Source organism: Convolutriloba macropyga, chromosome 10 (assembly GCF_964194025.1).
Source record: "Convolutriloba macropyga chromosome 10, txConMacr16.3, whole genome shotgun sequence".
In the NCBI taxonomy this organism is placed as follows: Eukaryota; Metazoa; Xenacoelomorpha; order Acoela; family Convolutidae; genus Convolutriloba; species Convolutriloba macropyga.
In genome coordinates, this window is record NC_134477.1 from 34259170 (window position 1) to 34274024 (window position 14855).

The window sequence follows — 14855 nt, forward strand, 5'->3', positions numbered from 1 at the left end:
ACTTCTACGCTGAAAAAACAAGTTGGCTTAGAATACTTTGGCTATAAAGTGATTTGCTTTCATTGGGTAACCAAGAATACTCCACGTTTTCAATGCTTAGCAATTTCGGCGAAAAAATATCCCGATATGGACAGTGGTCTTAATGGGAGAACAAAATAACTGTCGTTTTGAGAAACTGGAAACACGATTTATTCGCACCAGATGGAAGACTGTATTAAATTGCTTGGGGCAACATATTTTCAATTATTTCATATTTTGTTGTTAAACGTTGCTCATTGTTTTACGTGACTTTTGCAATCGATGGTCGGAAATAAATTTACACTCCATTTTACTCCATGTTTTTTACTCATCTTCTTCCCATGTGCAGAAGACCATATAAATAAGAACAAAAAGTTTGGCAGAAATCTTTGCTATGTTCAATTTCAATGGTATAATGGTTTCGAAATGTACGTTTTTAGCTGCGTAATGCAAGATAAACTGTTTTAAAAAAGCATGATTTATTTAATTAGTTTTTGTGATTTGAAAATTAGCACTTGGATTATATTCGTTTTTATTTCCACTTATAACTTAAAATAAACCATTGATTCAAAATTCGTGTCGGTGTATTGTAACTTCTTCCTTAGCTTGTTCCCCAATCTATTTATAAAAAATAACTTTTTAAAAAAAAGTTGCAGGATTCTGAGAATTTTGATAACTGATCAGTCCACTGCTTTGGATACACTGGAAACAACTATTCAACGAGGCTATGCTTTGATTTTTTGGGATTTGAAATTAAGCAAACAGACGATTTGCCATATATAAAAATTGAGTACATCGGTTCTTTACCGCGTTTAATAACCAAATATACCAACGATACATACCAATATGCCGAATATACAAATAATAAGAGGAAAAGCGCAGGGCCTTTTCACTGTCATATTTTTCGAATTATAATGAATGTACTGATTGTTGCTACATTCAAGAATGGTTTTCCTTTTAGAGTCTCCAATAGACTGAGTGCAAAATCGTGGTAGCATGTTTTGAGCTTTTGTTTTTGCTTCACTGCAGTGATTTGTTTGGTTGCAAATATTTGTCTTGTTTTCCATTAAACTCTGCTGTGAACGGCAGGTAGTCACGTATATTTGTCAATTTAATTAGTGTAAGAAAAAGTCAAACTCTGTTAAATTGCGTTTATGAAAAATTAGGTACCTCCGTACTGATCTGTAATTAGTAATTAGTAAGTACAGTATCTCATGAGAGATATAAAACAAGAAGGAAACACAACTATAAAACTCAGAATCCAAGACATCGAAGATGTGATGCCGATCTGTTCTAATAACGATAAAGGCCAGCTTGTCAGCTACGAGTACCCCGGAGACAACGAAATATACCACATCAAACATTCTGTAACAGTAGATTCAAAATGCAGTTCGGCTGTTTCCAATGAAATTTTCTGTCTCCATGATGTTCCATCTGTTACTGATCAACCTAATCTAATCGGAGGACCTTTGGTTCGAGAAAATTGCGACCAGTCTGGAGGTCAAGATGGTCGCTGTTTACAAGGAAGTGTTTAATTTAACATTAATTACCTATATTTATTATCTCAGCAAAGCTCTCTTCTTATACATGCATTCTATATTCAAAGATCAGTTTTAGTAACAGTAAAAACTGTAGGAAAATTTTGTGCGAAAAAACGTTCATCTGAAGCGTTCTTTGCATGGCTGTCAAGAAACAAGATCTTTGAAAGAATTTCAAGAAAGATTAACCATGACATGGCAAGATAAATCAAGTATTAAAAATTCAACAGCACCCAAGTTATAGCAAGAAACTATAAGATTAAGCAAGAATTATCAAGAATTATCAAGAATGCTGGAAATTTCTGCTATCGTTATTTTAATAACCAACATATGAGCCGTTTTTTTCCAGTTTAATAAAAAATTAAGGTGTTATTTATAAAATTAAAATGAATCAAATTAACCCAAAAAAAAATTTCTGCTTTGCAAAAAGTTTTGCTAAGCAGAATACATTCTTTTGCTCGTTTGATGATCCTAAAATTTCAACTCAATCATATGAGAGTTGATTACTTTGTACTTATGCTTATAGTTTGTGTTTTGGCCTAGTAATCCAGATTGTTTTGATTCAAAGCTCTAGACATAGAACTTCTAGAGTTTGGTTGTGGAAATATTGGACAAAGTCTGATGGTTTTTCATTTAATACAACGGTTTTCCTCTGACTACTAGAAGTCATTATTGAGTCATGTGCCACATTTTTGATTATGGCAAAAAGTTTTTTCTAACTGCACAGATCTTGTCTATGTTTCAACCTTGTGGAACTATGCGCAATTTGCGCTTATGACTATGTTTTTTTTTCTGTCTGATCCTAATTGCGTTATTTCACGACAATTTTGCGTTACATCGAATCGTCGCATTGACGAGTCATAGTTGCAAATCGTTACCAATCGAGCCATAAACGTGTTGCGTTGCGCTAATTCTCACTACTACAATTCATTGCTAATTTTTTGCGTGAATTTTCTGGTCATGGCCGATTTTTGTCTGGATTCCCGGTTCCACCACTTCACTCAAGGTTGCGTACAAAAAAACTTCTATGTGTCAAGAATTATCAAGATCTTATCAAGTTACGTCGAGAAAATTTCTTGACATGTCTTGATAAGATATTTATAAGATAACATAATATATTATCTTGATAAGATAACTCAAATTTTGCAAGAGTTATTATCAAGATGTTGCATGACATGGCAAGGTGTATCATGTTGACACTCAGAGCTGATGTAAATGAACCGAGCTCCTTCTTTACAATATATTCACTTTACCTTTATTAAAAATTGCCTAACTCACGGATTTTGTTATAAAAAAGCCATTGTATAGTTACCAATTAGTACAAGTGTTCCTTTGTCGTCATATCCCACACTTTAACGCCCATGTTACATGTATTAGGTTTTTTTGAAATTAAAGAGGTAAGATAAGCCAAATTGCCCATTTTATTTGTGTAGTGACGATAGCTCGTAATGATTATTTTCTCGCCACCCAACTTACGTCATTTTGCATAATTTGATTTATAAGTCAGTAAACGCTTTTGTTACGCAGGACCTGAGCGGAAGAGAAAAAGCAGCTGATTCAGCTGATGTTTGTGCAAGTCTTCGATAATAATTCGGATGTGGTGCGTCCAGGCACAGAGGGTGAAGACTTAAGGGATATCTAAGTAAAAATTGTCTTTTCTTTTTAAAAATCAAAATCTCTTAATTCCTCATTATCGGTGCCTGGAGGTACCATTTGCACATGACTCTAGATTAATAATGTGCCAGAGCTAGTTTTCGAATAACGTCAATGCTGTCGGCACAATGAAAACGACAAAAAATTAAACAATTCTATCTGGATGAGAACGAAAATGAAACTAACTGAATTTTCATTAAACATTTCCATTTGGAACTGAAGGAGTGATAACACACAGAGATGGGAATGGGAAGTTAGTGTTTGCGAGCCTGAATGCAGAGAAATATCGGGATTACCTCAAAATGAGAACAAAAGATTCGGACAAATCAGTGTATGATGTGATGGTTCACGACAGCTCCACTCACTACAGAACAATGCTCCCTTGCAGGGGAGAGGCAAGCAATTTTTAATAAGTATTACCACACGGTTATTGCTCAAAAAAGTTAGAAAAAACAAGTTATTGAATAACTTCAAAAGATCTCGATAAACACCATGTGATAATGTTTTAAACAACTCTTTGTTGCGCTTACAATAGTTGCATATAACATGTAGAAGAAATAACTTGTTAGCGCCCTTTTATTACTGCAAAAAACTTTAAATTGTGGCGAAACTCTGTTTTGAGAATAGAATATCTTTTCCAGGGCTGTTTTCTCGCCACTCTTGAAAGAGCAACAGTGGGTAGAACAGAGCGACGGGAAAAGGTAGTCTAATCCCAAAGAAGAGTTAATTAAGTTCCTTAATTAGGTCTTGGTGAGATCATTGGCGAGGAAACGCCTGGTTGTGTTCAAACTTATAAGATTGATCTTAAGAGTCATCCCGGTGTTTAAACAATCCTAGAAAGAGAATTATTCATATCTTACAAGATTCCTGCAAGCAAAATTTTGAATAATTATTCCAATGCTGTAAAAAGAACGTATAGAACAAGATAAGTCTCTTGAAGCAATTAATTACTTCAGCAAGATCTTAGTTTCATAGTTTACAATTATGGGTATAAGTTTATTGATTCAAACTAATTTGAGCATATAAAAAAAGAACAAAGTACCAAATGTGATGAAAAGTTGATATGCAAAAAAAGGAACCGATGTAAACCGATTTAAAGCAATTCAAACCGGTTTAATGTTTTTTAGCCTGTCGAAATTACAGCAAAGCTGACAACGCAAAATCGAGCTCCAGTGCTGATTCCAACAACAATTTCTGTAAGTTTTCTTAGTTTAATCTATTAATCTTCTCAAATACGCCAAGCCAAGGCTCACATATTGTCGAACAGTGTGAGCAAAAAAGTATTGGAAACGCCAGCTATTTTTAATAAAGACTAACCTGGATTTTTCTTCTGGTAACCATCAGCCTGTTGGTAATTCTATTTTTTCTTGTAAGTTACATTGTATCATTACCAGTAAGTGTGATCGTTCCTTAGTCGCCATATCCTACAAAGTAACGCCCTCTTTACATGTATTCAGATACCTTTATAAGGACCTGATGAAGTAAACTGGACCAACTGGCCTACTTTGCGTATAAATTGGCGCTAAGTGTTTACATTTCCCCATCCCCTCCCCAGCTTCAATTGGTTCTCAAGACCTCAGCAGAATAACCTCAAAACGAGAACAAAAGATTCTGACAAATCAGTGTACGATTTGACGGTCCACGAAAAATCCATCGACTACAGAACAACACTCTCTTGTAGGGGAAGGAAATCTACCTTGAATAAGTGTTACTGCACGGTTATTGCGTAAAACAACCAGCAAAAACGAGTGGCAACTTCGAAAAACCGATGAACACCTTGTAATGTCTTAATCAGCTCTTGTTGCGCTTACAACAGTTACCTAACATATTGACGAAATAACTTGTAAGCGCCCGATAAAAACAAGAAAATCCTGAAACGGTGATTTTGAGATAAAAAATATCTTTTCCCGCTTTGTTTTCTCGACATTCTTTGTAGGGCAAGAGTGGCAAGAATAGAAAAGTGGGAACAGTTAGTCCAATCCCTAAGCAGAGTAATTTGTTTGAGATATTGTTGAACACATTGTTAAGGTCTTGATGAGATTATTAGCAAGGAAACGGTCAAAGATTTTTTCTAAGATTTGTCCTTGTGCTTAAAGAACTCTAGTAAGGTGCTGATTTAGATCTTACAAGATGTTTCAAGCACAACTATAAAGCAATAATATATTGCTGTTTGAAGAATGTATTCCTAATCGAAAAAAACGAGCGGAAAATTGCAAGAAAAGAGTAGAACAAATAATACGGGAAACGAGCAAAATTCGACCAAAAAGTGCTAATTATTAGCCACCGAGGCTCCAAAAAATGCAATAGAGCCTAAACACCTATCTTATAAAGCCTAAAAGCTTATATTGTATTACCTAGAAGCCTATCTTAAAGAGCCTAGAAACCCTATCCTATGCAAAATCGGTCGCTCCTATATTTTGAATATAATAAATTATATAATCATTTCTTTCTGTGAAAATCTGTACAATAATGTCATCTTTTACACTTTTATGAACGGAATTTGAGCGAACAACTCGAATAGGTATAGAACAAATAAAGTCTTATAAAAAGGTTTAGCAATGAATTACTTCGCCAAGATCTTAGTTGCTTGGTTTACATTTGTGTGTATACGCTTTTTGCTTCAAAACCAAATGAGCATTTTTCATTACGAAAAGTAGAAAAAATCAACAAATGTGACAGAAAATTGATTGGAAAATTTAATCGATATATGGTTTTTTTAGACTGAGAGAGTTACAGAAGAACTGGCTAGACAAGATCAAGCTTCAATCCTGATTCAAACAACAACATCCAAAAGTTCCTAACTTTCCTTAATTTGTAGAGTTTATTTGTAAACCTAAAATTGATCAATTTTTTCCATTCAAAACAATTGTCTTTTTGAAACGCTAGCTAAACTAAGAAATGTACTGCAATTTTTTCATCAATTTTCTGCGGGTGAAAAATATTCCGCGATAAAATTTTAGCAGGAAATTATTTAAATTTTAAGGATAATGCGACTGGAATTTCCACTGAACATCAACTTCAATGATCCATTGATATCTCTTTTTGCTCAAAGAATTGTTCCAAAGACCCTGCAAAGAATTAGTTGCCTAAAATTAAGTTTCTACTTTCACATATTGACCAAAGCTACCAAAAGCACAATTCATGCTTTTTTTTGCATAATTATCTATTGTTGTAATAATTGCGGATTAAGAAGACAATTAGGAGTTTTGCCAAGCCACTAAATTTTGGGGTCAGAAGAAATTGCCCAACTCCTCCAAAGGCTCTCAAACTTAATGTCATTATACCTAACCTGCCATTTTACCTAATGCCAACTTTCATTTACCTTGTTGTTCAAATGATTGAACAACTACTTAGTCATCAATTTAAGTAAATGGCCCGTAAAATTTGAAACCATCACAACCGTGTATAAATGGCTATATAGTTAAACGGTCCGTGGGAGTTGTTATGAAACTATCACAAAAGAGCATTGGATAAGTCGGCAAAAACACAAAGAGCTTTGAGTAACTTAGTTTGTAGAGTATTTTTATACACCTAAATTCGCTAGCAATGCTCCGACTAACAAAAATATAATATTGAGACGCCAGCTATACTAATAATTGTACTACACTTTGTCCACCATTTGTATACGGGAGAGAAAAATTCCGCGAAAAACATTTAGTAGCAAATTATGGCACTTTCACAATATTGCTACTGGGATTTCCAGTAAACATCAAATTCAACAATCTACTGACAATTTTTTTTCAATGGAAATTTCCAGTTCATAGGGCTGCACAGATCTAGTTGCATACAGCTAAATTTCTAATTTGCATATCCTGACAACAAGACCAAAGCAAGAAAAAGCACAATTCGTGGTAGGTTGCATAAAAGTCCATTGTTGAACTAATTGAGGTTTAATAAGACATTTAGCAGGTATGCCACCTTCATTAAGCTCTGGTGTCTGGATAAATTACCCGATTCAATTTTGCCCTATGCTTTTTAACTAATGCTATTACCATAACCTGCCATTTTACCCATTAGCAACTTTATTTACCCTATTGCTTAAATTACCTGAACAACTGTTTAGTCGATTATTTAAGTAATTTGCCCGTGAGATTTGATATGAAACTATTACAATCGAACATGGGTTTATAAATGGCTATATAATAAAAAGCCCGTGGTACTTGATATGAAATTATCACAAATGATCATTTGATAATTGGACGACAAAATCAAAAGGCTATGGGTAAATTGGCATTAGTTAAAATGGCATCGGGTGAAACGACAATTTGGTGAAAAAGGCGTTTGATAAAATGGAATCCTATTAATGTTAAGGTCGCCGCAAATTTTTATAAATGAAAAATCAATTTCCTATGTTGAGCAATTATAAAATTGGTTCCCTAAATTCGTAATTGCTTAACAAACTTGAGAAACAAATTCTAATACTAATCAAAGAAAGTTGTGTAGAACTAAGTGCTCAATATTGGTTACAAAAATCCACAAAAATGGGTGAAAAAGTCAGCCTTACGTGAGTCTGGTTGGATTCGTTGAGCCTAGAAGCGTAGAAGGCTCTCATAAAGCCTAGAAGCCTATATTTTAGAGCCTAAAAACTATCTTTTGGAGTCTAGAAAGCTACCCTATTGTATGCAAAATTGAAAAGTCTTAAGTTTTGAACAATGTTATATACTTTTCCTGTCATACGTTCCTTGCTTACATTTTCTTTTCCAGCCACGTTCCAATTTTTACCTGATTTTTTATTCCGCTCAAGTTCAGCTCAATTCTTGCATTTTTGTCAACGCACCCGCCTTTTCGGATCAAACTCTTCTCTCTCAGATCACCTCTTGCCCCTTTTGGAGCGGAGTTTGAGCGAACTCCTTGAATACGGATAGAACAAAATAAGTCACTTGAAGAGGTTTAGCAATTAGCTATTTCATCGAGATCTTAGTTGCTTGATTTCTCGTTTATGTGGTTATGAGCTTTTTTCTTTTACCAACAAAGAAACAAATCAACAAATTTGATAATAAGTTGATGAGAAAAAATAAGCAAAATGGTTAAGAAAATAAGTGAATTACGGTTTTTTCAGCCTGACGAATTTACCGAAAAGCTGACAACACAAAATCAAGCTGATTCTAACACTTCAATGCTGATTACAACAACAACATCCGTAAGTTTCCTAATGTACCATAGTTTTTAGAATCTATATATACACCTAAGTTTGATCGCATCTTTCCGACTAACAGAAATATACTTTCGGGACGCCAGCTATACTAACAGATACTACAATTTGTCCATCATTTGTTTGCGGGAGAAAAATAGTCCAAGAATAACATTTAGCAGCAAATTATGACACTTTCACGATATTGCTACTGAGATTTCCAGTAGACATCAACTTCATTAATGTACTGACGATTTTACTTTTAATTTACGATTTTCTCAGTAAAATTTTCTCATAAAGCTGCAGAGAATTAGTTGACTGCAGCTAAGTTTTTCGTTTGCAAATTTTGGCGTCGAGACCGAAGCGAGAAAAAACACAATTCATGGTTGGTTGCAAAAAAGTCATTGTAGAACTAACTGAGGATTAAAAAGACATTTAGCAAGTTTGCCACCTTCACTAAATTTTGGTGTCCATTTTGCCCAACGCATTTTTGCCTAAGACTACCTGCCATTCTACCCAATGTCATTCTTCATTTTCCCCTATTGTTAAAATTACCTGAATGACTATTTAGTCGACCTTTTAAGTAAATGGATTGTGAGGTTTGATATGAAACTATTACAACTGGACAATGGAAAATTGTCAAAAAAATCAAAGAGCTTTGGAAAGTTGGCATCAGGTAAAATGGCATTGGGTAAAATGGAATTGGATTATTTGTCATGTCGCCGCAAATTTTTGATTGAAAAATCAATTTCCAAAGTTGGGCAATTATAAAATTGGTTCCATAAATTGGTAATAGCTTAACAAACTCGAGAAAGAAAAATTTAATACTAATCGAAGAAAATTGCGTAGAACTAATTGCTCAATTTTGGTTACAATAAACCATGAAAATGGGAGAAAAATCAGCCTAGGTTGCGTGACTCCACTTGAGAGCTTCTGGAGTTGTTCGAGAACAACGAACGCAGTTTTTCAAGACGTTGAGGCAGAATTGTGAAATGATTTACGCATAGAAATAAAACCTTGCTTAAAATTCGCCACTTGCAACCCGAGTTGAGAGGTCAGCAGCTTTAAGCGGATATTTCTGCTGAATCCGCTGAAAAAAGCTGCTGAATCCGCTGAAAAAAATGTTCAAGCACATTTCAGCGCGTCTCTTGCATAAAATCAGCTTTTGATTCAGCCCTTTTCTTACATAATTTCAGAACTTATGGAAATTTTAAATTCAGCGGATTCCGCGCTTTTCTTGCATAATTTTACGTAAAACTTTTTTGCTCACTGTTGTTTATAACGTAGTCAGCATGTAGGCTCCTTCAACTTTTGCACTTATGAAAAGCCACCAATCAATCAAAATTTTTCGTGGTTTTTTAAAAATGAAAATTCTTTTTTTCAAAACAGACCGAGTGAAAAGCGTCACACTTTCATCATATGTAACGGAAGGAAGATAATTACACTTAAGCTACCTGGTTTCATTCAATCAAGTAATTTGGTGTTATACCTCAGCTGCAATAACTGCTTTATCTTAAAGTTTGACAAAAATCTTAAGTCTTTTGGCAGCTTTCCAACTGTTTTTAAGTTGAACTTCCCTAGTGCAATGCTTTTTAGTCTTGCGCACTTGCTCCTTCTGAATGTACAGTAGGAAAAACAACTCAAAACTTCTGCACGGAAACCGTTGAAAATGCATAAGATAAGTGCTGATATTGTGTAACATAAGTCCTGAAAATTATGTAAGAAATGCACTGACAGCCGCTGAAAAAATATATTTTCAGCAGTTAGATCTTACATAATTATCCGCTTAATGTGCTGAAAAGTGCTGAAATAATGTAAGAAAGTGCTGAAAAATCAGCAGATTACGCGGATTAATGTGTAAGATTTACCCGCTGAAAATATTTTTTTCAGCGGTTGTCAGCGCATTTCTTACATAAATTTTGACGAATTCCTCGACCCGGGAAGTTTGAGAATGCCCAAAGTTTATTGGAGTTAACTTCTGCCTCTTTATAAAGGCATTTTAAATTCCGTCACAGCCAGCAGACTTTTGGAATTTTAAAACGTACACGCTCGTACTTTCATATACTTTCGTTACCGTTGTCCACGATAAACGTACTGATCTTTAGCGGTTAGAAAAAACTGACGTTAAGTATGAAAAGGCGTCGAGAAGTGACCAATGTTACAAAAGTTAATGAGTTGCGTCGTATTGTTGTTTTTCTCAACAAAACCTTACGATTTATGTCTTTTTACTATATTGGAATTTTTGTTACTTTGAGAAATGGAAACGCAACAAATTATGTCCTCCCTCTTTCCAAGAACTTTAATCGTATCTTCTCGTCATCTAAGAAATAGTAATACAACTATTACGTACTATCCCGGGTTGACCCTTCTTTGAAACCATAAAAAAGACCATAAATGGTTCTTGGAAACCATACGTAAGACCATAAATGGTTCCATCCAAGAAGCGCCAAAATTTCTTGTATGTTCTTGCAATGGTTTCTAAGAACCATAAATGGTTTTGTTTATGGTTTCAAAGATTCCATACAAGATTGATGGGAAATGAGTGGCAAACAGATGGAACCATTACTTTCATTTATGGTCTTACGTATGGTTTCCAAGAACCATTTATGGTCTTACGTATGGTTTCCAAGAACCATTTATGGTCTTACGTATAGTTTCCAAGAACCATTTATGGTCTTACGTATGGTTTCCAAGAACCATTTATGGTCTAACATATGGTTTTCAAGAAACATTTATGGTCTTACATATGGTTTATAAGAACCATTTATGGTCTTACGTATGATTTCCAAGAAGTATCAAAAAATTTAGTGTGACCAAACTCTCAATATCTCTATCTATCTATATATCTATCTATCTCGGCTTGATATTTCAGGAAAATGACGCCCATTAACTTCCGTTTCACTACTGTCTAAACAATGCATCTAGTCGAAAACAACAGTTTCAAATTTTAACCAAACAGAAAATTAATTTAACATGGTTCCGCAATTAAAAACATTTACAAACAAACTCTCATGTTCTTTAAGCCAATGTGCTTAATCATGTTCAGTCATACAAAGTAAGGGTGTCAAAAAAAATTTATCTGTAGTTGAAATAGCCATGCATTTCTCCTTCACCGTATCCAGAGGGATTGAGACTCTCCTGTCACTGTTTTCAACAACTACAAAGGAATAAATTTCCAAGTTTTTTCCACGTGAGCATTGAAATTTCTCCAACACGGAGAAGCAATTAACAGAGAGCATCTCGAAGCCTTCATTTATATAGAAAATTTTAACTTGGCCAAAGCATAATTTGTTTTTCCAGACATAAGCAATGTAACTGTTGTTTGCCGACGTATGAGAGATTGAGTCCAGGGTAAACACATCTGACTCGTAGTTGCTGAAAAATTGCCTGCCACTTTGTTTCAAATAGTGTGGTACACAGTCAAATGGGACACTCCTGCGGACAAATGTCTTTGTACCTCGCAGTTTGTGGCAAAAATCGTACAATATATCATTCTCAAGAGTCGCTCTGTAAGACTCTTTGTTTCTTCTATATCTCTCGACTAACAGTGGCAGCTGATTAACCGTCCCTGTTAGCTTCGACTGCAACAAATAATTTGCGGACTCAAACATCATTGCTGAAGACGTCCAAAGTGGTCCAAACTGCCGTACTTGCCATGATAGATGCATCAAGGAGTGGACATTTGCCGTAAACACGTGCTCTGAGTGATCCTCCTTCAAATCTGATAGAAAAGATTTAATGAAATCATCTGCATCATTGGCGTATGCTGAGGAAATCATCAATAAGCGGATAGAAAAGCTGAGAAGTGTAAACCGCTCATACAGTCTCTCGTTAACTGCGAAACTAAATAGTACCGGACCGATGTAAAATAGCCATGCGCTGTATTCATTTGCTTTGAAAAACTCAATTTCACTTAGCGGTCTTACTCTTCGCTTGAATTCACTGGGCAACTGAAAGAAATGAACAAAATCAAGTTAATGCGTGTTGAAACTGAATATCTGAATTTTAAATAAAAATGCAACTTACTTTAAGACTCCGAACAATATTGTTGATGGATTCAATATCTGATTTCACTGTTTTCGAAACTATGACATGAAGTAGAACTTTTGCAACACCCAAGTAGACCTGATGCATAACATCGATCGGTGCAGCGAGTGGTAAATTGGGTATGATGTCGAAAAGCTTACTTCTGCCTTTAACACCTTTGAAAGCCGTAAAGTTTCGACGTTCCAATATCTCAATACAATTTTGATGCACGTCAGGTGTTCTCATTGAAGTTTGTTTCAATGGATAATATCTCGTCTTCTCGTGTAACTTTGTCTCAATAAGACACAATGTACAGCCGTAAGTAGCAAGATGGTGATGCATATTCAACATCGAGGCAGTTGCAGGCAAGTCGGAGACAAGAAGGACAACGTGGAAGTTCAAACTGAACGTCTTCTCTTGAAATTCAATATTCGGTTTCTTTTCAAGTTCCCTCCCAATATACTAAAAAATCGTAATTTATGGAGCCCATAAAAGTTGCTATTTAGTGAAATTACAGAAAAACTTACCTCAAAAACATGGTTCCACGACGGTTTCTTGAATCCAAACCATAAACTTGCCAGAACTATATTTTTGAAAGATGATCGAAGTTTCGGCGGCAAATTGGCTACTGCAAACCAGACTGGCCACAAAGATTTCCCTGATGACCTCAACAGCCTGACACCATCTGAATTAATAAGCAAGTATATGTTGATAGATCTTTGATTAGAACTCATAGCAGTAGGAATCTTCAAATCGGAAGACCGCTCTCCTTTTGAATCGTACTTCAAAATAGCTGCAATATTCTTCTGTACAATATCTTGAAGTCCCTGTACAAAATTTAGAAATCTCCCGAAGCACAGCTTTTCACGGAGTTGCTAATGTGGCGTTTGGATGAGTGATAAGTTTTTTTAATTGACTTGAAACTTGGAAATTGATGAGATTTATTAGTCAGCTTTAAAAGTCGGATCCAATCACTGGCCTCTGCATCAGAGGAACCATGCTTAGCAATAATGGCGTTCACACACAGTCTGAAGTTCGGAATGCTGATTTGGCTCAATTCATCTTGTTGCTCCACCTCTGTCGACTCGGAACTTTCATTTAAACCACCTTCTGGCGACCCAATTTCGGATACATCATTTATCACTATGAGAGGAGCTTGTGATTCATTAGGAGAAGATATTAGATAGCAACAATTGTTCGATAGCCCAACACCATTTGCAAGACCATTTGGGCTTGAGTTTTCATTATCAACAGGAACACTTTTCTCATCAAATGCAGTTGGAACTAAATCGTTGTCACTATCAGCCAAAACTTCTTCAATATCAGTTGAGATAGTGGTTGAGTTTATGTCGCTATCGGTCAAACTTTCTTCCACATCAGTTGAGCTTGGGTTTTGGTTTGCATCACTTGCACATGAAATGTCCTCATTGTTCAAGTTTCTCGAACTGCAATTGAAAGCAACCTCACTTTGTCTGCTTTGGTTTTCAATGTTCAAAACGTTTTTCCTCTCGTTGGCTGTGTCATTTTTGTTTGAACTGTTTTCACTGGAATTGTTTTCATCGCTTTCTTTTGAACTGTAGTCATCTGAGGAATCGGATGGAAAATTTCTGAGTTCGCTGTCAAGTTTAACGCGCTTCCTTGTTCCTTGATTTATAATCAACGAATAGGCGCCTACGGTGTTGCGTCGAATTTGATCTCGAGTTAACCGCTACGTTTTTGCTCGTGGGTTTTAGATACAACAAATTTTCTGTAGTCGTTTTCTCATTAACTGTAACCAAATGACTTTCCTTGTAAGGGCATAAGCAATCACAATTGTTCTCACCAAAAAACGAATTCCCATAGAAAACCGTCAGTTCTTATCCAGGTGAAATATCTCGTACAAGCCTGAGCATGACACGCTTCCTGTTATTTACTTCCTTAATGTCATATTTGCAGTTTGGTTTGCATGAGTGATTCGCAAACCGCACGGCTCCAATCATAACTCTCGATTTTTTGCAAACTTCAGTGGCTTGGAATATTGAAATTGGCTTTATCAGTTGTTGATCCTCTTCATCAATGACTTCTAACAGCGCCCAGAGACCCTCTAAACAGTCCTTTTGTTTGCTAGTTTCCAGAACATCATCACCACTATAAAATAACCCATAGCCACAAAAACTGTCCGGACGAATGGAAAAGTTTGCATTCTTTGCTTCTTGATAACATTTTCGCAGCAATTGGTCGTAAAATGAATGAAGAGGAGACGATTCCAAAAGAACTTGGTACTCTTCCACTGATAGTTTCGCTACAATTGTATCAACAAAACGGTCTGTTTCCTCCAAAACGGCTTTTGTCACATGTGCATCACACTGCGCAAGGATAACGCTCTTGTGCTTTTTTCGCATTTTATCTAAAAACATTTACTGTGAAAAACTCTTGACGTCAACAATCGAATCAACAAAAGTGATCAAAAGACTTTTTAGCCGAAGAAAAAGAAGCAGTAAATTGAATGC

General features: G+C 35.5%; 1 protein-coding gene across 1 annotated transcript in view; it reads left to right on the top strand.

Moving 5' to 3' along the window:
* Positions 1–14855, top strand: part of LOC142348002 (uncharacterized) — a 116985-nt gene that overhangs the window by 51689 nt on the left and 50441 nt on the right. The window contains exons 7-10 of the mRNA XM_075399166.1: positions 1277–1545; positions 3435–3604; positions 4337–4405; positions 8269–8349. Coding sequence (XP_075255281.1) covers positions 1277–1545; positions 3435–3604; positions 4337–4405; positions 8269–8349 — 589 coding nt within the window. The remainder of the gene's footprint in view (positions 1–1276; positions 1546–3434; positions 3605–4336; positions 4406–8268; positions 8350–14855) is intronic.